The sequence below is a fragment of the Triturus cristatus genome, chromosome 4_1, assembly GCF_964204655.1.
Source record: "Triturus cristatus chromosome 4_1, aTriCri1.1, whole genome shotgun sequence".
Classification (NCBI taxonomy): domain Eukaryota; kingdom Metazoa; phylum Chordata; class Amphibia; order Caudata; family Salamandridae; genus Triturus; species Triturus cristatus.
Genome location: NC_140585.1, coordinates 484,857,391 through 484,885,047, shown reverse-complemented (window position 1 = coordinate 484,885,047; position 27,657 = coordinate 484,857,391). Strand labels below are relative to the sequence as shown.

General features: G+C 47.6%; 1 protein-coding gene across 3 annotated transcripts in view; it reads right to left on the bottom strand.

The window, feature by feature from the left end:
- AEBP2 (AE binding protein 2) overlaps positions 1-27,657 on the bottom strand; it is a 407,512-nt gene that overhangs the window by 156,796 nt on the left and 223,059 nt on the right. For all 3 annotated transcript variants that reach the window (XM_085652711.1, XM_085652710.1, XM_085652712.1), the window contains exon 4: positions 19,700-19,886. In XM_085652711.1, the coding sequence (XP_085508837.1) occupies positions 19,700-19,886 (187 nt within the window). The remainder of the gene's footprint in view (positions 1-19,699; positions 19,887-27,657) is intronic.

Here is a 27,657-nt window from a genome sequence, read left to right as displayed (position 1 = left end):
AACAGAGGGTATAAATAAACAGGTGGAGGTCGCTCGTGATTTCCTGCCCTCACCCAGTCAATAAGTGTGTGTGTCCCTGATTGCAACACAACGACATTGGCTGGGCCCACGGCTGCTGTCACCGGCCAGCGCCACATTGGCGACAAGGGTTGGCGTCCTGTCAGACACTTGTTGACAGACTGCGCCCTGCCTGTATTGAGGATCCTGCATTGTGCCCCGCCTGTGCAAAAATCCCTGCTCCTGGCCCGTCGGCCCGGCAAAGCAAAGGACGCCGCTGCAGCATTGCAACAAGAACGTGTCCTGCATTGTGAAGCTGCGCGTGCCCGGCGGTCGCGATGGCCACGGCCCGCCTTCAACGTGGCACCATCCTCCTGCACCGGCACCACCGAGCTGCAGTGAAGGTACGTGTGCATTTGCGCACCTACTTGTTCCAGCCCTTCCTGGGCCACGCGCATCCTCAGCACGCTCAGACCACGCTGGTGCTCCCGGTGTCCCTCTAGTGGAAGCCCGCGCTGAGCTCTACCACGCACAGATGCGTGGGACAGCCTGCAGTGCCCCTGCCACAGTGTGCACAAGGCCTAGCCACGACGTTGGGCCTAAAACACTCACTGCTATTGCTCTATGCCTCCCGCGTGGTGTCAGCCCTCAGTACACCCTGCTTGCTCACGAACACCCGAAAAAGGGGAGGAGCCAGAACACATACCAGTCAGGGGGCAAGCAGGGAGAAGAGTGAGCCCATCCACAGTGGAAGGCCCCAGAAGACACCCTCAGGGAAGAGCACGAGGCACATCAGGCTCCAGTCCCGTCCAGCGTCTTGTACACCACGCCTACGGGAGAAAAGAACAGTCTTCCCACAGCAGGAGGCGACAGACCTGTGCACAGAGATGACAGACCAACAAGCGCAGGCTGCACCACCAACACTTCTGGCCTCCGCCCAACAAGTTGGGCCTCAAGTCATGCATCCAGCGTCACAACACTCGCAGATCAACACACTGCCACCATTCAGCGAGCTCATAGACCCGTCCATGGCATCTCCTAGATGGACCCTATGGATCAGGAGGTTGAACAACTACTTCACGGCGACAAGAGAAACAGATGGAGCAGTTAAGCGTTCCCTCCCACTGCACTTCGCGGATGATAAGATCTACAAGCAATTCGCCCACCTCCCCAACACCGGAGCGCCCAACGACTACGACGCTGCGTTCAGGGCCCTGAATGCGCATTTCAACCCCCAACTAAACCCGGATTACGAGAGGTTTAAAGAGCACCAAGTACGACAGAGGGAAGGGGAATCGATTATTTCCGCGCGCGACTGCGTGAGCTGGCGAGCACGACCAAAACAAAAAAGTGAGGGCCCAAGTGAGCCAAGGATGCCGGAACAAAAACCTCAGGACCCTCATCTTGCACCAACCAGGCATCACCCTAGAGGACATCCTCATCATGGCCAGGTCGCATGACCTGTCTGACGCCAGAGCGACTGCGATGGACATCACAATTACCCAACAAGTAGAAAAACCGGTCACAATCAAGACAGAAAGAGTAGATGCGATCTGACCCCAGAACAGAGGTACCCGGGGCCGATGGCCTAGAAGAGGTGCACAGGGGTAGCGCTGGGGATACTGCAGCAGGGAAGAACACCCACAGGAGGAATGCCCAGCCCAAGGGCAAATGTGTTCCAAGTGTGGCACGCCCAAACACTTAGCAATAGCGTGTAGGGGAGGCCTGCGAAGTCTGGGAACTCGAGGACGGCATCCACCGTCATAAGCAGTCAAACACCTGTCACTGGACGATACAGAAAATCCCAGATCAACACGCACAACCACCTGACAGAGGCACAACCTCGAGAATTCATCAACAGCTGAAGGTCAACGGTTACCTGATTTCCTTTGCGAGTGACCTCAAGAAGAAGAGGCGTCCACAACCGACGTGCGCCATAGAAATCGCTGGATCCCCAGTCACCGGGCTAATCGACACAAGAGCATCAAGGGAAGGTAATGGGCTGCCAACAATATAAGCGGCTCAAACCACGAACTGTACTGTCTCCCTCGCACGTCAGGATCCTCACATAGGCAGCCAAACCCCACTACCGCTCAAAGGAAGATAACCATCCAAGTCAAGGAAGAAGGACACGAAATTACAACCACATTTCACGTGGTCGACAGGGAAGCAGACATCCTGGTAGCAAGCCACACAGCCGAGGACCTTGGCCTAGTCACCTTTGCCAACGCCTACAAGACACTACAGACAGAAGACAGCCTCAACCTTTTCCCGCAACTTTACAAAGGTCACGGATTCATGAAGACAGTACCAATCTAACTCCACATCGATGAGGCCGTAAAAGCAGTGGCCCTGAGGCACAGTCGGATTCTATTTTACCTGAGACCATCAGTGGAGAAAGAACTACAAGGAGTCATTGAGGAGGTCACGGGGGCGTCACCCTGGGTATCTCCAATGGTAATCGCGGAGAAACCAAAATCAGGCTGTGCATCGACATGCGTCAGCCCTATCAAGCGCGAAAGACACCCAACGCCGATGACATCATGGCCAATCTCAACGGATCCTGTTGGTTCTCCAAACTTGACCTCAACGCAGGATACCACCAGTAGAGGCTAGCTGAGGAGAGCCGATACATAACTACTTTTTCAACCCATATCTGCTTAAGACGCTACAATAGATTACATTTCAGAATCTCGTCGTCAGCAGAAATGTTTCAAAACACTGTCTGAGAAGTGCGGTCAGGACTCCCCTGGGTGTTCAACCTCAGCGATGACATTCTGATACACTCCGCGACCATAGAAGAGCACCATCGCTATCTCCGGGCCACGCAGCAGCGTCTCGCCAAGCATGGGGTCACCCTTCACGGAGACAAGTGCCTATTTTCACAGTCTATTGAGTTTTTTGGCTATGTGTTTTGCCAGCAAGGGGTCAGAGTCGACCAAAGAAAATCACAAGCCATACAGCAAGCCCCTGCACCAACAACTGCATCGCAAGTCAGGAGCTTCCTCAGAATGGCCACCTACTGCGGGAGGTTCATACCAAACCTGGCCACGCTAGCAGAACCTCTGCGCGACTTGATGAAAAAGGATGCAACTTGGAAGTGAAGCAAAGGAGAGGACGCCGCCTTCCCGAAGATCACAAAGACATTGCTGGGAACAGTCACCATGGCGTACTATGACCCCACCCGGATGATGGAGCTATTGGTAGACGCCAGCCCCGTTGGGTTCGGAGCCCTCCTGACCCAGGAAACGGAACCAGGAAAGTGGACTCCACTCGCTTTCGCAAGCAAAGCACTCACACACACACCCACAGAATCCCAGTATTCCCAGATCAGAGGGAGGAGTTGGTCATCAAGCGAGCCTGCAACCACTTCCACTTACATGTCAGCGGGCATCCATTTCGGGTGGTGACCGACCACCAGCCGTTTATCCCGCTATTCAGGTGCACAGCACCACACCCTCCAGCCAGGATCGAATGCTGGGCCATACAGCTGCAGCAGTACAAGATAGAAGGGGTGTACAGACCCAGAGCGAAACATCCGGCAGATTTCCTGTCGTGGCACCCGGCAGAGGAAGGCCGCGACCAAGAACGCCCGACAGAGGAGTACATGGACATGGTGTCTCAATGGGCCTGCCCGCGAACCATCACACTAGACTAAATCAAAGCTGACACCGAGGCCGATGCTGTGCTGATGAGAGTGCTGCACTCACTCCGAAGAGGGTCCTTGGAAGACTTTCTACACAGGGCGAATGAATGGAACGAAACTGAAAAAGATCGACTGGGAAAACTCTGGAGAGTGCCTAACGAGTTGAGTGCCGGAGCAGATGGAGTAGTACAAAGAGGTTCTCGAATAGTCATTCCCGCAAGTCTCCAGGAGCGGGCTACAGCTTTGGCCCACGAGGGACATCAGGGGACAATGCGAATGAAGTCTCGGATGAGAGAGAAAGTATGGTTCCCTGGACTTGAAGCAGCGGTGGACACCCTGGTTAGAAATTGTAGACCGGGCCAGCTTGCGAGTAGCCAAAAGCATTCTGCCCCAGTGATAACATATGACCCAGCGACTGCCCAGTGGGCAAGAATCAGCATAGATTTCGGGAGCTTCCCGGATGGCGGTGTGACTGCAGTTATTATCAACAGCTACAAAAAGTACCCCGTGGTCGAGGTCATCGCGCCCAACACATTTGCTCACCTTCAACCCGTATTAGAGAAGTCGTCGCTATTTGGGTTACCCCACGAAATCAAGTCCGACAATGGACCCCCGTTTCAAGGAACCGAATTTAAGGACCTGGTAGCAACCCTGGGTATTCAACACCACCGGATCACCCCTCAATGGTCACAAGCTAACAGAGAAGCAGAACGCTTCATGAGGACTCTAAACAAGATCCTACGAATTGCAGTCACCGAGCAGACTGACTCAAAGGTAGCTCTGCACAGATTCCTCCGAGACTACCGCCGCACTCCTCACTGCACCACCCAGAGGTCACCCTGGTCCCTGATGTTGGCGGGTCCCCAGCGATATACCATCACTGCCGTCTATGGCTGGGCGCCAGAGCCCTATGACCCTAACAAAACCCGGAAGACCGCGACCAATGAACAGGCCAGCAACAGGAGAAAGGCGAAGACGAGGAATATCATGCCAGGCAGAGGAACCGCCGCATAGGCGGTAAGTTCCACACCCTTTACGAACCCAGAATGTGGACCGTACTGAAGACCAACGGACTGCCATCACTGCTAGAGGAGGGATGAAGTTATTACCCGGAACATATCCTGGTTCGAGAGAATCCTTAAAGTTAACACCGACTGGTTAACCCCTGGCCATGTGGAAGATGGACAAGCTTCCACTGCGAGCCGTTCACCAATCTCAGTAGGAGACCAAGCTGTGGTAATAATAATAATCCACATTTGTAAAGCGGGAACAATCACCCGTAAGGGTCTCTAGGCGCTGGGGGCCGTCGGGAAGATTAAGCAAGCTATTGCCCAGAGTCACATGGTGCTGGGCTATAATCTGCTGCCGGGGCTCGAACCGTGATCCCCAGATTCCGGCGTCAGTTGAGGACGGTACCCCGGTGACCGCCACCACTACCAGATCACCGGACAATCTCCAGGCGAGCGGAGGAGGGAGCCACCCAAGGTACGAACTGAGACCCAATCCGAGGCAGAGTCAAAGACTTACAGACTTTATGTGTTAGCGTTTTCATTTGTTTGATTTGAACACTGACTTGGGATGGGTTGTAGCGGTCTAGTTGTGGGCCGCATGTAGCCCGGGGACTGTTACCCAGTAACAGATTCACATACTTTGTATCACCAGTTGCGTTACATGTGGACACATTCATATTTTTTTTGTTGGGCACTGGGAAATTAAGTGATTTGCCCAGTATCACAGGATGCTCAGCGTCATCCGAGACTCGAACCCGGTTCCCCAGATTCGTGGCCGACCGCCCTAGCCGTTAGGTCAACTCCTCCCCTCGTTGGTTTGGGGACTGTAGACGACCAGGCCTCCTTGGTTGAAGGGCCCAATGGCCAACACGAGAACTACACCGCTAGCGGCACAGATGCGGTCGCCGGGGATCCCAGGGTTTCTCAGTAGAGATTTTCGGCTTTGGTCCAAGCAGCAGATTCGGTCAGGGATTCCTGGAAGGTGATCAGTGACCGGGTCGAGGAATGGGGTCTTTGAGAGTTGAAGCCTTGTAGCCGCAAGCACTTGCAGACGGAGTCATTTGTGTGCGGTTGGGCTCCTTGGACCGCTTTGGTCAGAAAGACGGTCGGGTTGTCGCCTTCCGTCGCGGTTGGAGGGGACCTCCCAGATAATGACTGCAGGCTCGGTTTAGAAGCTTGTGGGAGTTCAGGGGTCACCGTAATCCAGGCTAGGATCACCGGGGGGACCTCCTTGGGGTGTTGGGCCACTCAGGTTCGGGCTAAGGGTGCCGAGTGGGGAAGAGACTCACGGAGCAGGCCGGAGGGTTGGTCTTGAGCAAGTCCAGTGCTCACAGGAGACAAAGTCTTTGGTTTGAGAAGGCAGGGCAGGTCCTCCGGGTTCTTGAGGGCTGCTGGCTGCAGGACACACCGAGGTTTTGCTGGAGGAGTCAGAGGTCGGGACAGGCCTGTAGAGCTGGGGCCAAGTCAGTTGGTGTCCTCCTCTTTGTCTCTCAGCATGGCTGTTCAGTCCTCCTTTCTTCTTGTTGGCTCTGGCCTGATGAGGCAAGGTTCAGGGTTGCCCCTAAATAATCATTTTGGGGTGCTACAGGTAGGTACAGGTTGGGCCAATGGGCCCCTTTCATGGGTGGGCACACCCCCTATTACCACACCCTCCAGTGGGAGGAGGGAATAAGCCTCACTCTGGTTGGGTCCCCCCAACAGCAAGATGGTGGGGACAGAGTTGTGCTTCACCTCACCCCCCCCCCCACCTGAGCGGTGGGGTTGGCAAAGGTTGGCAAACCTCTCCTCCTAACTTGGTTGCCCCGCCGATTCTCAGGTCCAAAGTGGGGGTCAAAACCGGTGGGGGCCAGTTGCTGGGAGCAGCAAATGGGTAGGGTAGCTCACAAAGGTGGCAAGCCTTTGAAGCGTCCACTTGAACTCTGCTCATCCTGGGGGAGGAGGCTTGGCACCTCGTCCCAGGATGTGCTTTGTTTCAGGACCCCAAGAGAGGTAGGCTCGCTACCCAGGGGCTCAGAAACCTGTCTGGTGGTGGCAGCTGGCTAGCAGCCACTCAGCCCAGACACTAAAGTTAGGTCATTTTTCAGGGGGCATCTCTAAGATGCCCTCTGAGTGCATTTTTCATTAAATCCCACACTGGTACTGCTGTGGGTTTAATGTGCTGAGAAGTTTGATAGCAAACCCCTCAGTTTTCAGTAAAGCCATTATGGAGCTGTGAGTTCGTAATGACCAACTCCCAGACCATATACTCCTTATGGCATTACTGCACTTACAATGTCCAAGAATGGACTTAGGCACTGTAGGGGTACAGGGCTCATGCACCTGTACCATCATCACTGGTATAGTGCACCCAGTGTGGGGGGGCGGGGGGGGGGGAAGCTTACCTATGCCAGGACAGTAGGAGTGTAACGCCAGACATCCCTACAGTGTGCCTGGTGAGGTGATACCAACGTTTACAGATGTATTGGTATCAGGACTAAATAAACTTATTCTGTAGAGGACAGCCTATATAGTCGATGTCTGCTATTTAAAGCAACCCGTTGTCTGAGCACTGAGCAGCAGTACCACTGCTCGTTGGTCAAAGGATAACTCAGATCTCGGTCCAGTCGTTGCCAGGTAATGTGGTGAACAACTTTCGCAGACCCTCATGAAGAGCTATGCATGCGAGACACCGATCTCCAGCTTTGTACATTAGTAGTTACATGTGCAAATGCTGCAAAAGGCTTGAGACTGAGGTGAAAGAATGGAACACTGCCCAACCATACCCCGCAGACGAATATGCAAGATGTGAGAAGGAAGAGAGAAAGTTTAAATTTGAACCGAGGAAGTGTTACAATAGTCCAAATTTAATTGAATCTGAGTGTTATAGGCTCTGATGTTAAAGGTATGAGTGGGTTGTTGGCAAGTAGATGTCGAGACGTGTGGGTTTCGGATGGGTAGCAAAGTGTTATCATGACCAATTAGTACTAATAACAGAGTCTTTATTTGTAGTAGACCTGGAGGGCAGCTACCTAGTACTATGTTCAACAGGACTGGAGATACACTACATTCAATTCCATGACAAAATGTGAAACATATGGGTTCTTGTGGTACGGGGTGTTCCTGAGCTGCGAGTAGCTCGGAATCATGGACATGGACTTTAAGAAAAGGTGTAGTAACTTGGAGAAAACACCTTCTTCAATAGTTTATAACCCTGCTGGTAGATAGTATTTGAAGATAGAGCGAGTGAGCTAAATGCAGGGGTATGCTCCTTGCGTAATTCCATGTAGTCTTGAGTAATTGTGCTCTAATTTAGAGTAATTACACTTTCAGCAAAATCCGCAAGTTATGCCTACTTTTAGTCATGATTCTTCAACGCTAATCTAAAATGTTAAACCATTGCTTGTTTTTACTTTATTTATTTTTAATTTGAATCCTATTTTGAACAAAATTTTCTCCTGAATAAATCACGGGCAGATGCCAACACACTACTAGAAGATCAGAGTTCCATCGAAGGGAAAGTGGGTCTCCTAAATAGCCTCGAGGAGAGAGACCTCCAGGGTGCATCAGGATGGGCATTCCCCATTTTCGGAAGCAGGAACAGATCTAACAAGGGGACAGTCCACTGGGCTAAGACACCGGTTCCACCTCCAGAGCAGGTGTCACTCGTGATTGGCAAGATGAGACCAGCTGAGCTCGTTCCCTCTGATAGTCAGGGAAGCCGCCAGGTGACAGACTACAGGCAAAGTGTATAGATCCCTACACTGCCTTGATTATTATAGCACCACTCTGCAGCTGTGTAGCCTATTAGGGCCTGGATAGACCTGCTCCTGATGGAAAACACAAAGGGCTTGAGGGCCATATGAATGGTGCTCAGCTCCAGAAAGCTAAAGTGGAGGTGGGGCTCCATCGGAAACTTAAGTCCACTGATTTCCTCTTTGCACTAATGACCTCCCCAGCCCCAAAAGACCTGTCCATCACTACAGTGAGCTCTGAATGACGCAAGGAGAATGGCCTGCAGCACGTCATGTTGGCATCTGTCATTCACCCATGAAGATCTTGGGCCTGCCTCGTTCAAAAAAGCGGATGCTACAGGAAAGGCATCCACATGTGCTAACGAGCAAGAGGCACCAACTGAATGCATTAGGCTACATCGAGAAACTTCAGAACCATTTGTGCAGGAACAAAGGATTGTGCAGAAAACATATGGATTATAGCCTGAACTCTGAGGTGCTGGAAAGGTGTTCAATGCGACCAAGTTCAGAATAGAAAGCATACAAGGAATAGTCTGCTTAGGCAAAGATGAGATTTAAGATGAGACACGATCACGGACATGACTTTTGAGAACATCCTGAGTACCATGCGTAGTGCTAGAGGCACTCCTATGTTTTGAAACCCCGTGATGATTTTTGACTACCATTATTTTAATTGACTTTTGGTGTTTTACTTTACCCTAGCCTGACTGTACGACATCATTATGTTTCCTGCATTTGCCTTTTTCCCTTGAAGATTTCTTTTGTGTCTCTTTGTAGTTTTAGAGTGGGACCTTTCACAGATTAGAACAGCCTGCCAGGATCAGAACGTGTGGGATGTGCATTTGAAAGAATGAGAGAGACAGGTTTGGAATGTACTTCTTGGTCTCGAAGTGCAGTGTTATAAGCTGTGGTGCTCCAATGTATATTATGTTGTACATAGGGAGATGAAGTGTGCAGTGTTATAGGCAGTGGTGCACAAACAGGGCCGGGCTCTAGGGCGATGCGATCGGTCGCACCGGGCACTGGCTTGGGGTAGGGGCGTCATTTTTGCAAGTATATTAACATTTTAAAAGCACCTACTGCTGTGTTCCTGGCCTCCAGCAATTTTCAGGCATCAATTAAAATGTCAAGATACCTCCGGTGATTAATGGTCTTCCTTGAAAGAGACCGGAGTTTTGTCTAGTTGAAATTTTTACTCATCCTTAGGTAGCACAGAGGGTTAAAATGCCTGTTACTAAGAACGTGTACCATGCAGGTCACAAAGTGCATATAATGTAAATTGGTCAGTAGGTTACTGCTTCTGTAAAAGAGCTATTTTTGATACTTGTCACACAGTCTTATTATCCTAATCTTCCCAAAAGGGTTAATTTGGGTAGAAAACAATTCTTATTAAAGAGAACCCTTAACATTGGTGCTACATTTTAAATTCTGAATTTGTGCTTTTCTAGAATAAGGACTCTTAAACTATATTGCCTACCAGTATCGGTTACATGTCACTCCAACACTACACCTTGTAGTCCTGTCTGATGTAACAATTCCTATACACTGATTTAAACACACGATTGTCTCTGTGCAATGTGTGTGTGAGATGTAAAGTGCCCTGACACCTGGTATGAGTGGTGCTATAAAACAAAATGAATCTGAGAGACCGTGGTTATGGTGACTTGAGGGGCTCAGTTAAAGGATGCTAGTGAGGGAACCCATGGAAGTGGTGGCCATGGGGGAGGAGGGGGGGCAACAAACATTGTCGCACGAGGCACCACCAGTGTGGAAGCCGTCCCAAATGTGCATTGTTTCGTACATTGGGAAGTATTGGGAAGTTCTTACTATTGGCTTTGACATACCCTCATGTCATCTTGAATTCTGACTGTCTTACTTGAGCTTTTTACACACACAAGCAGGACCCCAGATCACTCAAGTTGTTTAGGTTATTCACGTTCAAGGTTGTTTTGTTGACTGTACTGCCAGAGACGTTCATAAGCTTTGTTAAGATAAAGGCTGGAACATATGAGAATGCAGAAGGAATGTGAGAACTCGTTTGCCTTTGGAATGCTTGCATGGAAAGTGGCCAATTCCAGTAAGTTTCCTTGGAGCAGAGGAAGGCCTCTCGGAACCTTCTAGTGGGTTTTGAGATTATAACGCTGGGGTTTGTTGACTTGGAGACTGGGATTTGATCCTGAACGACGGACGCGTCTACAGTGCAGCAGCTCCTGCCTGGAGTGGGCCAAGCTGAAGTTTGCAACCTGTGATGTACCTTGTTTTTGATTACTGCCATTGTGATGTGTGTCTGTGTGCACATTCGAGTCTCCAGTGGTTTTATTCATCTGATGTATTTAGTGTATATATATCTTTCTGATTTCTTGCAGGCCGTCCAGATTAATCAGCTTGAGTTTCATATCATAGTATCTGCTTGCATTTCATATTATCAATGCATTACTTATAAGTGTAATATTATTGCTTGTATATATACACATATATATCTCTATATACATTTGAATGCTGTTCATTCGACATCTGGAAAAGCCTTTTTTTAGAGTGTTGCATAAATAAAACCCCATGCCTTATTCTGAAAACAGTCTGATGTGTTTCATGTTATAAAAGTGAAATCCCTTTCAAGGTGGTGTGTTGTTTTTCTTGCTTCGTTGTGTTTGAGCTTCTGTGTGGGAGGTTTTTTTTCTCTATTATCTGGGAGTGCGAAGCAATACACAATGGTAAGTTCAATGTGCAGGATGATGAAGTGGAAACGTTCAGACCCCACACAAACCAGAGCGATTATATATATATGAGTGCATTTGAACATCTTTATGTGCTGAATCCACAGAATCCTTTTTGACAATGTATCGAACTGTGGTGTTGATACATTGATTATGTTCTACGTGTTACGCTTTAGACAGGATTATCATTACGTTTCTTGTCCGTACCGGTCCCGACAACATTTTCATGTGTTTTACAGCTCCGGTCAGGTCAAGGTTATCTGACCTTCAAAAGTATTCATTGTTTGGGATTCTCGTACATGCATTCAATGCGGGTAAGTCCCGTTATTATTTCCCTCATTAACGCTGGTTGTTCTGAGGGCAGCAGATCTATTGCGCTACTCATGGCACTTTGTCCTCATTTTCAGGTCCTGTAGGAATTGTATACACAGGCCCTTTCCTTGTAAATAACATCCTGCGCAATCATTGCAGGTAAGTTCTACATCGTGATTTATGATTTATCATACAAAACTGTGCCATTCACATACACAATTTTGACAGAATTCCCTTGATTTGCAGGGTATCTCTCCCATTCTTGGGGCATCATACTGGACTGATTAGGCGGGTGAGTGTAACAGACTGTTGCCTTCATCCTTGACATGTTTCCTTGTCAGAAGGTGGTAATTGAATTACTCTCTTATATGTGCATCTGTTTTTCGCCCTCAACATAGGTGGAAAATAACTGGGCGTCACCCATGACCTTGTGAGGTAGGTACTATGGGCTGATTTGATTTGATTTTTCATATTTTATAACTATTATAGTTCCTTCATTGAACAATGTCCCCCTTATTCAATAGGGTTGCCCCACCCATGTTTGGTCCCCTGTCCTGAAGAAGACCCGCAGTGGCTGAGGTCCAAAAATTCCCTCTTCTGTCATCAAGTCAGGTCGAAACGTCGACATTATATCCCCTTCAACCTTGGAAACCTGGACCTTCTTTTCCAGTGCCCCTTCCCCAAAGGAGACAATCCTCCACTTGTTTAGAAATCGATTGTGTTAACATAACACATGAACTATTACTGGGCCAGGTTACTCTACAATCTCTTTACACTTGAGCACACATTTTCCCTCATGTTTCCCTCTTGGAGAAACCCTGTCCTTTTTCTCCTTCTGGATTGTTTTTGAATCAGAATTTTATTGTACTATATACACATATATGTGAAATAAAATATATATATGCCCTTTTTGAAGAAACTGTATTGAAATGATTATGTTTGGTGCACATTAGTCTTTTAGTTTTTAGGTAATGTGAACGGACTCAATAGTAGCTCCTACTGAGAGTATCAGTACCTTTGAAATTAATTTATGATTTAATAGGTATTGGTCCATGACCACTGTTTTCTTTGCTTAATTTGCTATCCAGTTCCACGGACTATAGTTGGGTTACCCCATTTAATGTATGGCCCACACAAACCAGAGGCGTTGCTTGTGGGAGTGCAAGATTGGCAAACAAAAGTACACATCCTCATGTCCAAGGACACTATCAAGTCGTGAACAGGAATTTGGCAGCAGAAAAGACTACATCAATCACTTCAGGCAGCAAGTGAAAATACAAAATTTGCTGCCACCATACAGTCTCCAAACATAGATGTTTACATTGTGGAGATTCGGGTGTAGGACCCTCCGTTAACCACTTGCAATTAAGTCACGAGGCTCTGGGATACAGAATGGGAAATGCTCAAGGGAGTACAACACTCTATTGGATCAGTCTAAGGATATTATAAGGATTTGGGCCTGATCTGTACTGGCTTTCCTCAGAACTCGAAGCATGAAAGGAAGCGCGGAAAAGCATATGGCAGACCATAGTCCCATCACAGACAGAATGAGTCTTCAATAAACGTTTTGGAGGAAACTCCAATGCATAGAAGCTTTGACACTGCACATTTTCAACAGTGGCAAACCAATCTAGCCTGTGCACGACCCAATGATGTAAGATGCCCTCCTGCCACCTAGGCATTCAGTCGTCACTTGTTGTTCACCAGATGATGGCTGCTCAGCTAATCTGCTATAGTATTCATGGACTTGCTAGGTGGCTGCTACCAAAAAAAATCTGCTGGTCAAGCCACCTCAAGAGATGTAGTGCCTCCTAGCACCAGATCCGGTACCCCACCATACCCTTCTTGTTGCAGTACCACAGGGAAGTAGTATTGTCTATTAGGACCATAACCAACCTTTCCTTGACGGTCAGTTGGAAGACTTTGAGGGCGAGACAGATCACCACAGCTCCTGAAAGATGATGTGGGGCTGTAACTCCCGGGAGACCATAGCCACAGTTCCCTCCCCCAATCTCCACCTCTCACAGATAGCCTCCCGAAACAAATAGTGAAGCATCCATTACAACAGTGACATAAGTGAGAATGGCCTGCCAATTTGTCAAGTTAAAGCTGGTCTGCGACCACATGAAGTCTTGAGTCGCCGCCTACGAAATCAGGTAAGCAACCCTAGTGCTGGGCCCACTAACACTTTAGGTTCCATTGCTAGGTCTGCATGTGCCATCTGGACAGCGACACAGCCAGGGCACCCAAAAAACCTCAACATCATCCTCAAAAAAGCCACAGGGCAGAGCCTGAAACACCAGGATCATATCCTGAAAGTCCCAGATTCGCTACAGAGGTGGAAAGGCCTTGAATGCTACAAAATCCAGGATAGCCACTATGAGGGGAACCCTCTGCAAAGGGCTCGGATGGGACTTTAGCTTGCTGATGGAAAACCCCAAGGAGCTCAAGAGCCCCGTCATTCGTAAGAGGTCTGTAACCGATTGCAGCGAGTCCGCCTTTAGCAACCAGTTGTCAAGGTACAGAAATACATGCATCCCTGAAGTACGAACATAAGCTGCAACCAACATCACTCTCAAACACCTGATGCGTTGAAGTAAGACTAAAGGGCAGCACGGCAAATTGGAAGCATTCAAACAATGTAAACCACAGATAGTATTTGTGGGGCTGTTGGACAGGTACATGACAATGCTCATCCTTAAGGACACCATAAAATCCCATGGAACGGGAGCATAGAGGATCTGAGCAAGCATGAGCCTGCTGAGCTTCATCTTCCTCAGAAGGTATAGTACAGGCCTGAGGCTTTTGTCTTCCTTCTGCACAAGTAATGCAAATGGCATCCCTCCCAGAGTTTAGCACCCTCTCAACAGTGCTTCTTGCCTTCAGGAGCTTGACTTATTCATTAGGATAGCGGTATGGTTCACCGCAAATCACTCTGGGCAGCAACATCGCTCTCCAAGACCAAATGAAAGACGGTCGTAGTCCCTGTAAACAAGATGTAAAACCCATCAATCTGATGTAATGGATTTCCAGCACAGGAGGAAATATTATATTCTGCCCCCTACCGGCTGGTTGTGGGTCTGGGAAGGCAAATAAAAGCAGATTGGAAACTGCTGCAGCAAAGAAGGAGCAGTTGCAGGATAGCGGTCACTGTTAAAGGGAACCGCCTCAACCACCACCACAGCCTCTGGCCTAAAAGGCCTGAGCTTGCTGCGGCTGCTGCCGGCTGGGAAAGTTGATGCTGTTGGTAAGCTAGGCCCTGGAATAGCCCCTAAATTTTATTGTGGGAGGAGTTGCCTGGATGGGGCAATAATCACAGTGCTTGGACATCTGCTGAAAACCCGGCTGATTCAAGTCAGGTTTGTCGTCAAAGGACCACACTGGTGCCAAGAGCAGGACCTATGCTGTGTGGTGTCCAGGCCTGCACATAACACATACTTTGATGCATCCAGTCTGTACTGGAACATTAGGGCCAGTGAGGTCCTGAGGTCTCCAGGGATAGCCAGCAAGGTCTCGCTGGTTATGTCCCGTAAGGCATAAGTGTGTCTGTTGAGAAGGCACATTGGGTTCAAGGATTGTAAGAGTAAACTAGCCAAAAAGACAATTCTCTTTCCAAAGGCATACTAAAGGGAAACAGAAAAAGTCCAACTGTTGGCCCCTACTGCACCATAAGAACCAAAGGCGCACCACATGGAGCCAGTAGCTTCTGGAAAATATTAAGCATGGCTTCCTCTAAGCAGCTATCTGCTGCACAATCGACGATGGCCAAGGACATTGGGCACACGCCGAAACCTAATGCAGGTCTAGCTCAGAGTCAAAGAGTCAGAAGATGATGGAACCTTCGAGTGCTGCCATTGTGACTTCTCGCGAAACTTTGAAGTGGCAAGACAGGGAAGAGTCCCACTTGGCTTTATTGCCCTTATGGCATGTTTTCACCTTTGACTTACCGGAAGACTTCGAGAAGTAATTGGTATGTATGTAGCGAATTTATAAAGCACAGGAATCACCCCCGAAGGGGTATCTCTGCACTGCCGAAGAGCGAGAGCCAAACAGGCACAAGCGACCACATCTTAGACTTTGAATAATTCCGTCTTCAGGAGTTTCCTGAAGCGGATGTGGCTGGGCCAATTGCGCAAGTCCTCCGGTAGGGTGTTCCTGTATTTCAGAGTCAGATAGGCCACAGTTTTGATTCCTTATCGGTTTTTCCTAAAGCAAGGGACCACTAGCAGCCCCTTGCCTTCCGACCTAAGACGACGATTCGGACAGTAAACTTTGAACTTGTGTGCCAGATAGCTTGGGCGCGCACCATACAAAGCTTTATGGGCAAGACAGCGTAGCTTTTAAATGTAATTCTCTGGCGAATAGGGAGTCAGTGGAGAAGTTTCAACAATGGCCCAGGGGAGGTGTGAGGTGGTTTCTTAAGGGTCGGGCGTGCTGCCACATTCTGGACCATCTGCAGTCTGCTAAGCAGTGATTCGTTCACGGCTGCCAATAAAACACTGCAGTAGTCCAGGCGACCAATAATCAGAGTCTGAATTAAGGTTCTGTGTACAGAAAGGGGCAGCCATAAGAACATTCCACGCAGAAGGCTCAGCGTATGGTAGCAGGTCCCTACAGTGGCCAAGATTTGATCCTTCATAGAGAACTGTGCATCCAGCCGTACCCCTGGATTTTTTGCCACAGAGGTTGGAGAGGGAGCAGGGCCCAACCATGTTGGACACCACTCAGGGGACCAGGTGGTTTGTGCAGTGCCAAACAGCAAGATTTCAGTTTTTGTCGCATTTAGCTATAAGAAACGTTCCATCATCCACGCTGATATGGCTAACATGCCCCTAGCAAAGCGCTGATAAACTAACTCCATGTCTTTATCAAAGGACAGGAGTAGTTGTGTGTCGTCCGCATAGGAGAACAGTGTAAATCCGTACTCCCGGATGAGTTTAGCAAGGGGGGCTACATAGATATTAAACAGAGTCGGGCTCAAACAGGAGCCCTGGGGAACCCCCTTAGTGAGCTTCAAGGTTTGGGATCGGAAAGGGCCTAGGTGGATGGTCTGAGAGCGCTGGTTTAAGAAGCTTACAAACCTGTCAAGAGCTTGTCCCTGCAGACTGACCTCTCTCAGTCGCAATATCAGTTTCTGATGAGACCATGTCAAAGGCTGCTGTCAGATCCAACAAGACCAACAGCACTGCTTTATTATCATCCAAGGCCAATTTGATGTAATCAGTGACCCCGATGAGAGTCGTCTCTGTGGAATGGTTGGATCTGAACACAGACTGTGAGGGATAAAGGATGCCATTGCCATCTAGGTAGTTCATTAATTTGGTATTAACATACCTCTCCGCCATCTTGCTCATGAGTGGAAGAAGCGAGATGGGTCGGTAATTGGAGAGTACTTCGGCCAGCACCTGATCTTTCTTCTTAATAGGAAGCACTTGGGCGGCCTTCCAATCCAGAGGCAGACTACCCTCTCTTAAAGAGGTGTTCAAGATCTCAGCAATAGGGGCGGCCACGAGAGGGGCAAGGAGAGCATATTTGTGGGCGGGCATAACATCCAGAGGAGATCCGGATTTAGCCATTTTTCACATGGCTTCCACCTGCGAGACCTGAATAGGATTAAATTGATTCAGGCCTTCACCTAAGCCTTCAATCGGTACAGATACAGGGTGAAAAGGCAGCACATGATCAGTGTTTTGGGGAAATTGATTATAGATTAAGTTGATTTTGTCATCAAAGTACACCACTAAACTATCACACAGTCCCTGCGAGGGGATAATCTGTTAGGCGCATGCAGTGGGATTGGTGAAGGAGTTCAGAATTTTATAGAGATCCTTTGATGAATTTCCTGCCTGATTAAGTTTAGTTATAATGTGAACTTTACGCGCCTTTTTAAAAATTCTTATGGTAGGTGGTGAGGGCCAATTTAATTTAAGTCTTCACTTTCTAGTTGGGATTAACGCCAGGATTTTTCTAGGCATTTACAACTAGATTTTTCACTGCCTAAGTCAACAGTGTACCAGTCTTCCCTTTTTTTCCCGAGAGTTACTAAGCTGGAATGTCATGGGAGCCAACCCATCTATCACCTCACTCAAGGTATCATTAAAGGCCTTAAGTTTCATAATGACGTCCATTTGTTCATGAAAAAGCAGTGGGACGTATAATTTACTACAAGAATCCTACGTGACTTTATGCCAGCGCCTTTGAAGACTGTTCAAGGGACGTCCAGTCACTAGTTGTCCAAGGCAGCTGTTCATCCGAAAAAGAATCCTAGAGTGGTCTGACCACATCAATGGGCAAGCGGGATCAGCAACAATGAGGGAAGAGTTAGTGACTATGATGTCCAGAGTGCATGTAGGTCAACCTCCCAACAGTGATTGAGAATGGTAAGTGACTTGGAAGTGGAGTGAGGCTCGACTCCGTCACTTCCAAGGTAGTATTAAGTCCCCACACAGCCACACCTACTCGCAAGCAGGAGGGATTGCTAAAAAATATCTCCTGATCCTTTCTGGTACATGGGAGGATTCTAAAGATGATGAATCTGCAGTTAGAAGAATCCCTGTTGCTTTTAGCTTAATCTTAAATATATGCATATCTGTAATACCCTATCTAATGTACATTCCTGCTCAACATTCATTATGGAATCTCAAACTAGTAATCTGAAACTGTACAAAATCCAAAGTTTGGAATAAGAAATTAATTTTATTTGAAGTTGTGAATCTGAAATTATGGCGGCACATCTCACACTGCAAATAAAAAACTACTTATTTATTTCTAAAGTTTGATATAGCACAAACAAGACCTGGAGGGTATCAGAGCGCTTTACAAACTATCAGAAATAATAAAACAGAGAAGCAAAACAACAACATAATCAAGAGAGGTCCACACTACTTAAATAAAATAAATAAGTTCACGAATTGAGGAATGTAGTATCTCTAGAAAAAGTCGGCAAAACAACAGAGATGGACCAATAGTCTAGTAATAATCTTGAGGGCAGATCTTGAGATAAATTGTATGATCTAGGGTAGAAATGTGTTCATAAGTCATAATTTAACTTCTTTTTAGGTCGAGCCTGGGCAGAGCACATGCTGCTCTGCGAGGCATGCTGTATTAGAGTATGCACTACAAGCTCAGCCCACTCTTTGCCCATATTTTTCATTGGCTTGTGTCTCTGTCCTTTGTAAATGCTGGCTTCTGATTTGGTAATCGGCTTGCTAGTCCCTCCTTAGTAGCGCCTTGTCTTTATTTGTAACCTCCCATAAAGACTGGCCAATATCCATCCTAAAGCCAATTATTGGCAGCATCTTGCCCTACAAGTCTCATACACTAAGAATTAACCAATATACCAGCACGAGAATTGTGCCACAGGTTCTCCTTATGCCAAGAATTACGTCTAATATACTAGCACTAGCCTTTTGCCACGTGTCCCATAACCCAAGAATTACACTTAATGTGCCACAAAGTAACCCACTTGACAAGAATTACATCCAATACATCAGCATTTTGCAATTGGTGTCTCTCCACGACCAAGAACTACCTCCTGTATGCCAAAATCTTTGGCAGACTCACACGCTAAACACATACAAACATTCATTCACTCACACTTATCTCACACCTTCACTCACACTCATTCTTTCACATTCTCTCATTGCCTCATACCCATTCTCACTCACTGTCACCCTCACACATTATCACTCACTATCACCTATTCCCCCGTTACTCACACAAACGCACAATTAAATATTTCAGTTTTTTTTTTTTTTAAACTTACCTTAAGCTGCTGTCTTGCTTTGCTGCAGGTACCTAGGCAGACCCTCGGGGCAGGAACACTGCTTCTTCCAGCTTTGAGCACTGAAGCAGTAAACTGAAAGCTTGAATTTGTACAGTAATGCATACTCTACAGTGTTTGGTTTCTTGTTTTTTCTTCGCCAGCCCTGGACAATCTCTCTGAATGCTGTTGCAGGTGCCAGTGTGCACCAGCCCTAAAACTGATTTACTGCTCCAGGGTTCAGCAAGGGCTGGTATTTTCTTTACATCTACATATTTAGTATGGGTATAATTTAAAAAGAAAAAAGCGGGGCAAGGTACTAAGTTAGGTACTAAAATCAAACAAATAAAAATGTCTACAACAACCACCTGTAAACAGTTGAAAGAACAAGTTAGCATGAAGGAACTCTTCTATATACTGGATAAAATAATTTGAATTATTTCAGTGACCGTATTCCCAAATTGTTTTGAACACTTCCCGTACAGAAAAAGCATTACATATTGGCACATTAAATTCTAAACACTTACGTAATGTGCGTTTCCTTTTATTCTTCAGCTTTCTTCTTTTATTCATAGACGCTTTGGAAGGAGATTCTTCTTTAGCTTTTGGTTGACTTGAAACTTTTGAGGAATTCTGTTGACTGAAGTGAGTTGGTACATGTCGTGCTAATCCCCCCTGAGAGGCAAAACTTGCATTGCAACCTCCAACCACACACTAAAGAAAATAGACAACAAAAAAGGAAATATTTTTTAATGCCTAATCCCCGACAACCACACACTAAAGAAAATAGACAACAAAAAAGGCAAATATTTTTTAATGCCTTATCCCCGACTACCACATTTCCACCCAGATATCTGCTACCTTAACCAAAGAGGTAGACTTCAGCATACTTGAAAATACATAAAGCAATTTTGGTTTTCTGATGTTAAATGTGGTATGAGTGCGAGTCCTAGTTCCAGTCTCAGATTTAAGACTTGCCTTTTTCTTCCACTTTTTGTCTCTGTTCTTCAAATAGTCATAAATAAAAATGGAAAAGACTCTTTTGGTGGTCAGAATATTGTTAAATTGCGAATGTGTTGATTTTAAGCAAACACACAAAAGGATGGAAGCAATGCTTGGAAATATTCGAAACTACTGTCAGTTGCTCTGAGTAGCCTTCCTACCCATCATGTTTTGCCTACTATTACCTAGAACTAATGCCACACTCATTGCAGAACTCTTAATCAACAAATACATCATGTAACTACTACTACAGAATCAAACAACTTACCTTCGCTAGCGATCCTTCTAGTGCACACACTATCAGTTTGCAGATCTGTCACTATTTCAATCTTGTCAACGCACCAGGCTGGATTCCAAACATTTGAAATGGCTTTCCTGTGCTGGCAGATGATGCTCGACTTCGTCTCAATACTGGGACCCATTCTGGACATGTCGACACCAGAGCCCTAAAAGCACTGCCCCGGCACACAGACATCAGACCCTTGACCATTTTTTAGAAGCCCAAGAGACCGAGATGAGAAAAAGTATATTGGTAATTTATGCAATGCATCACATCTAGAGAGAGACCTTATTAATAGGCCTAAACCATTTCTCAGATGTGGGTGGGATCGATGACGATTCTGCAGGTAGACAGAGGATCCACGAGAAAGATCATTACTGAGGTAAATACCTTGTTCCGCTGATGAACAATTCTAACTGCAGATACCTCACCATTCGAAATCATGCCATTGCAGTACCTCCATGTTGGCAGGACTGAGAAACTGGTTAAAATTAGAAGTCCTTCAGGACAGATCTAGCAAAGTGGGTTTACCACATTCTTCACAATCAAGGCAGTAATACCTGGTGAAGGTTTGGATTGAAGTCCTTTTTGAAACCTAGCAGATATCCCTATATGAACACCCATGGACAATGCTACGTGGGGTTCTCCATGAAGGAATGGGCTTTGATGCCCTCTGGAGGGTCTTTCTTGGAAAGAGTGTAGGAGATCTAAATGCTCAACACAATCCATCTGGTGAGTGACCTCCTCTGAATGGCCCTGTATGTGAACAGTGGCTCATTAATTTAGTATTACCTGGTCATATCCAAGTAGAAGCTCAGTGCTCTTTGGGGATACAGAGGTTGAGTCTATGCTCCTCCTCATTGGGATGAGGTGGCAGATACAAGCTAGGCAAATGTGACCTACTAACATATGTGGAATGAGGTCACCACTCTTGGTAGAAATTAAGCTTTTGTCCTCAGAACTAACTTGTCTAGAAAACAAGATGTGAATGGAAAATGAACGCACAATGCCTGCAGCTCTTTAATGCGTTAAGTCAACCAGCAGCTATGCCAGGGATCTAATTGGGATCTCTTCAGGTAGGTGAGCACCAGACAGAATAAGAGGCCCCTAGGTGCTATTGAGAGTGAAGGATAAAATATTTTTGCCAACCCTTTAAAGAAACCTCATTACAATTGGATATTTAAACAAGGAGGGTTGATCAGGTAAACACAAAGGCATGAGTAGTGACTCTTAACTGTGCTCACAGAAAGGGTTTACTGGAATAAAAAGGAAAAACAAAGTGAAATATGAAAGACACCTTAAAGGTGTTCACACTCTTTCTGGTGCATCAAGAAGAATAACATGACCAATACACAGATTTCATGGAAGGGCGGTATTCACAACCCCTGCTGGTAAGTTGAATGCTCTCAAATCGCATCACTCAATTTCTAGGGATGAAGGTGGAGGCTTTTGAGGCTTGGGTGCAAGACCTTGTGATTTAGAGTTGCAAGACCTACCCCTTCAACTGATAGAGAAGGTCTAACTTGAAAGGAAGAGGAACAATACGATCAACATCATCTGCCCCCGGTGTTGATGCATTATCTTCAGAAAGCGAGGAATTAATAGGACAGGTGAGAATGCATAATGAAAGTGGAAAGTCCTGTGTCAGACAGAACACCTTAGCTACAGCTCCCTGCAGAAACTTTAGAGCACAGAATGTTTACTGCCGTGGAGAAGAAATCCGCCGGATGAATGCACCCAAGAGCGACAATGTCTTGAGCTACTTCACAATACAGCCACCATTCATAGTGAGCTAGGTGGCAATGACTTAGGTTGATCACTCTCACATTCAAGTAGCCCTTCAGGTGGCTGACGACCAGCTAGAACATGTGAGCTTGACCCCAAGCATACAACTTCAGTGCTTTCAGGCACAAGTGGCACAAGCCAACTACTCCCGGTTTGTTGGCTTGCCACACAGCAGGCTATTGGTCTGTAATGACCTGCACGGACTTCCCGCAGATAGAGAGCAAGGATGCTGGGAAGGGTACATTGACTGCCTGGAGCTTGAGCAAATTGATGTGACCTTTCTGCTGCTTTGGGGACCAAAGGCCTTTGATCTCAAAGGCTACCAGAAGTGCACTCTATTAACAGGTCACTAATTGGCAGCACACGCTCAGAGACTAAAGATGCTGGGTATAGCATCTGTCACAATATTTGTGTTTGCTATATACCGCGGACAAGGATATTTCTAACACTTCTGCACCCTTCAAAGAATAGCCATCAACTATGCCACCTCCTCTGAGGAGGGCCCTGACAGGTTTTTAAGTCCACTTTTAGGGAAGCATATAGGCTACTTACATTTTGTAGCACCAGAAAATTAGCATTGCAATGGCGTCAAAGAGTCCTTCCTCCAGTGCTTCTTAGGTTTCATTTACGACTTCTATCAACATCTTGCAAGATTTGCATATGGATGGCAAACAAGACTTCCAGAGTGGGAACAATATCTGGTAGGTTTCTGGGCTCAGTGGGCATCATGGACCCCTAACTTGAACAGCTTGGACTCCCTCTCCGCAATGGCCTTTGGGTTTATGAGGCTACATTTACCACACAACCTGGAGTTCAGTCTCGGCTCCAGATACCACAGACATCTACCTAGTAGGGATCTAAAATGGACATCTGTCTATGGCAGGACTGGCACTCTTTGACCCAGAGTTTTTAGGTGGTAACATTCTGTCCGCACTGTAGTACTGATAGTTTGATAATGAGAAAGTGGTCAAGGAGAGCAATCTTTTCCACTTTGAATGAAAACTAGAAACTGTCGCCAGTGGTGCTTATATTTCTCCAGTAATGTTAAGTTTGGTGTGATTGCTGGCGGTGAGGTGGAGTCGAGTGCTACCTGCTGCCATGTGGGAGCTATTTCAAATTTTGCAGATCAGAAGGCACCTAAGGCGATTCAAAAGGTGAGGAATCTGCAGGTACATGTATCCATTAGAAAAAACCCCTTCAATTATTAACCCACTTTCGTCATACTAAAACTTTATTTTAAAACACAGACCAAATCGGTCATAAACAACTATGTAAGAGCAAACAAACAAATAAACCTACTATCTACCTAATGGACAAGTAACTTACCTTCGGTAACGTTCTATCGGGTAGAGAAAATCTAGCCGCATATTTCTTACCTTACAATATCCCAGGCATCGGGCTGGATCCGGAAGACGGTTTCAAGAGCAATACCCTCACGCATCAGTACGTAGTGTCGGTCGGCTCCGTGTGGCATCGTCCGTGTCGTCCGCGCCGGAAGTGACATCGGCGTCACCTATATAGGCGCCACCTCAGCACGCTGACATCAGTTACTTTTCTTGACTTTCCACACCAGGAAGGCGGAGTCCTGAAGTGCACTGACCGTGGTGTGTTTAGAACAACTAGGACTCTGACAGGTATCAGCCCTGGCCCTAAAATCCTGTCCACACTGAGGGCAGGATGGGTGAGTCGGTAAGGAATCTGCTGCTAGATTGCATCTCTACCAGATAAGGCGTTATCAAAGGTAAGCCTGTCCATCTGATAGAGACATCTAGCTACAGATTTCTTACATCAGAACAGATACTCAAGCAATACCATCCCCGGTGGAGGGACTGCAGACACGTTTAGACCAGGAAGTCCTGCAAGCCAGAGCAGCCAAAAAGGCCATCCTGCAGACTTGACTGGTCAGTCAGAAGTGCTTAGTGAACGTGTGCAGTGACGCCCACGTTGCTGCCTGGCAAATGGCAAGGACTGGAACACCACGTTGCAACGCTGTGGTCACAGCCTCAGCTATGGTGGAATGAGCTCTTAAGCCTTCAAGCGGCTGTTTCTTGGCCAGAGTGTAGCAAATTTTGATGCGAGGATGACCCACTGCGAGACAGTCCTGCACTGTACAACATTTCTTTGATCCAACGTACCCCGCCAAGTGTTGGTCGTTCATCGGGAACTCTTTAGTGCAGTCAAGGTAGAATGACAACGCTCTTTTTGGGTCCAGATGGTGGAGTCATTCCTCTTTAGAGGTGTGCGGAGGAGCATAGAAAGTGGCTAAGGTGACAGATTGCCCCATGTGGAATGGTGTTACCACTTTTGGAAAGAAAGAGGCCCTAGTGCAAAGCACCAACTTATCAGGGAAAGAGGTCAGGTAAAGAGGCTTGGATGACAGAGCCTAAAATTCACTCACCAACCTGGAGGAAGTTATTGTCACTAAAAAGTCTGTTTTGATAGAAAATAGTCGGAGGTGGCAGTTGTGCAGAGATTCGAACGGAGTGCACATCAGAAAGGTGAGAACCAAAGTAAGGTCACACTGAGGCAACATGAATGGGGCAGGTGGGAACATATGTACAAACGCCTTAAGAAATCTGTTTGGTCTGGCAGCCTCAAGAAGGCAGGCAAGGCCGAAAGGTGCCCTTTTAAGAGTGCCCAGAGCAGAGCCCTTCTGGGCAAGGGTCAAAATAAAGAGAAGGACTTGAGAGAGGGTCAACAGATCTTTCTGTACAATATTTTACTTATTTCTGCCACCAGCAGGAATATCCAGTCTTGGTAGAGGGACAATCGGCAGCCAAAATCACATCTCAGACTTTGGGAGGAAAGTCTAATACTGTCAACTGTGGCCGCTCAATCTCCATGCAAGAAGGCTTAGAGTTAACAGGCTGAGGTGGAGGACCCTCCCCTGCTGCTATGACAGAAGATCATCCCCAAGAGGAAGCCTGGTCGGAGGATCGACGCTCAGTTGGAAAAGCTCTGGATATCAGACTCCCCGTGCCCAGTCGGTGGCCACAAGAATGACTTGGACCCAGTCGCTCCTGATCTTCTTGAGCACTCTGGACAGGAGTGGTTTTGGCAAAAGGGTGTACAGGACACATGAGCTCCACTAGAGATGAAAAGTGTTGCCGATAAGCTTTCTCTGCAGAGTCGAACAGATCTAACCAAGGCTATCCCCGCTTCCAAAAGACACCATGTGCCACCTCTAGATGGAGAAGCCATTAGTGAACAGCCAGGCATCGACGGCAGGCTAAGTTCGTCCGCCCTGTCATTCATAGAACCTGTCAGGTGCTGAACCACCAGGGATATTCCATGTTGTTTCAGACATGCCCAGAGACGCAGGGCCTCCTGACAAAGATTACAGGACCCCACCCGCAAAGTTTGTTGCAGTACCACATGGGATTGGTGTTGTCCGTGAACACCTGAACCAGCTTTCCCTTGATGAAAGGGAAAAAAGCTTTAAATGCCAAGGGAATCGTTCAGAGCTCCAAGTTGATGTGGAGTCCGGATTCCACCGGAGACCAGAGTCCTCTGATCTCCACCTCTCCCAGATGGCCGCCCAATCCCAGGAGTGACGCAACTGTCACTACTGTGTGATCTGGTTGGGGGAGGGAGAGGGTCCTGTCTCTGACTCAATCGCAGTTGGTCAGCCACCACATCAGATCCTGTTTAGTCTCCTCCGAGATCTGGACCATGTTGGCGAGAATTCCTTGACGCAGCACCCACTGGAGTTTCAGGTCCCACTGCAGAGCTCATATATGCCATTTGCCATGTGTTACTAGCAGGATGCAGGAGGCCATGAAGCCATGTGGTCCAGCAGCCTCACAGTCAAACTGACCGAAATCCAGGATAGAGGCAGAAACAACGGAATCATAGCCTGAATATCCTGGCATCGCCGCTCGGGAGGATAGGCCCGAAACTGCAGTGCGTCCAGAACAGCTCTGCTGAAAGGGAGCGTATGAGAGGGAGTCAGGTGCGACTTCGGCAAGTTGATAGTGAACCCCTGGGAAAGCAGAAGATTTTCAGTAGTTTGGAGTTGGGGGAGGACAGTCTAGGGCGTGCTCGCCTTCAACAGCCAGTCGTCGAGATAGGGGAAAACTGGTATCCCTCATTTGCGCACATAAGCTGTGGCAACTGCCATCACCGAGGGGCGCTGGTAAGGCCAAAGAGGAGCACTGTGAACTGAAAGTGTTCGTGACCTACCGTGAACTGTAGGCAGCGCCGAAGGGCAGGCAGAACGGGAATATGAAAATAGGTGTCCTGCAATTCCAACGCCACCATCCAGTCTCCAGAGTCTAGGGCAGATAAGACTTGAGCATTTTGAACTTGAAGTAGTTGAGGGCTCTCAGATCTAGAATAGGATGAGGCCTTAGTCCTTTTCAAGGACCAGAAAGTACTTTTTATGGCAACCACAGTCGACTTCTAGCGCAGTAACCCTCTCTATGGCTCCCTTGGCCAAGTTCAGGTGGTCCTCCGTCAGACGGTCGTAAGTCGGAGTCATGGATGGAGGGGTAGTCTCAAAGAGGAGGGAGTAGCCCCTTCGAACTATCCGAAGAACCAACTTGTCTGATGTGATGTTTTGCCAGTGGAGGAGGTGATGGCTGATTCCGCCACCAATCGGCCACCCATGATCTTGAAGGGCTAGACTAGGAAGGTTTAGAGGCTGCAGGGGAAGGAGTGGACTGACTAGACCTTTGGCTGCCTGACCCACGCAGTTGAAAGCCCACAGCCATGCAGAGGTTGCTGAACGTGCACAGTGTTGTGGGTGAGATATCGCTGGCGTGGCTGAAAACCCCTTCTGTGGCCACGAAAGGGGCAAAAACCAGACGGGGGAAGAGTGGGCCAAGGCCTTTGCCGTATCCTGTGAGTCCTTAAAGCACTCCGGAGACCAGGCAGACAAGGCCATGACTTCCAGACGGGAAGCTTGGACATCTCCAAAAAAGCCAGAAGTTCTAAGCCAGGTGTGGCGTTTAACGACCGCCGTCGAGGACATTATGCCCAGCGAGTCGGTGGTGTCAAGCCCACAACGAATAGTGAACTCTGCTGCATGCCGCACGTCGGATACTGCTTGGGACAAACGGCCCGGGCTTTCCCTGGAACCTATGGCAGCATCTGCGCAACACTTTCCAACAAAGAGTGAGCGTTACGCCCAATAGGCATACAGTTTTCATCGACTATAATGCAAAGCTAGTGGAAGAAAAAAACTTTGTGCCACAACTATCCAGTCTCTTGGATTCCCTGTCTGGGGGCGCGGAGGGAAACACACCCTGTAAGGTAGAGGTCTGGACCACCAAACTCTTGGGGTAGGGTGACCATAGCAGTTGAAGCTCCCGCCTCTGTAGCCATGGTAGGGGAATACGGCATACCAGACTCTGGGGAGGTATTAGGCCAATGGCGTCACCCAATTCCTCATACCAGTCCATCTCATGCTCAGGCTGG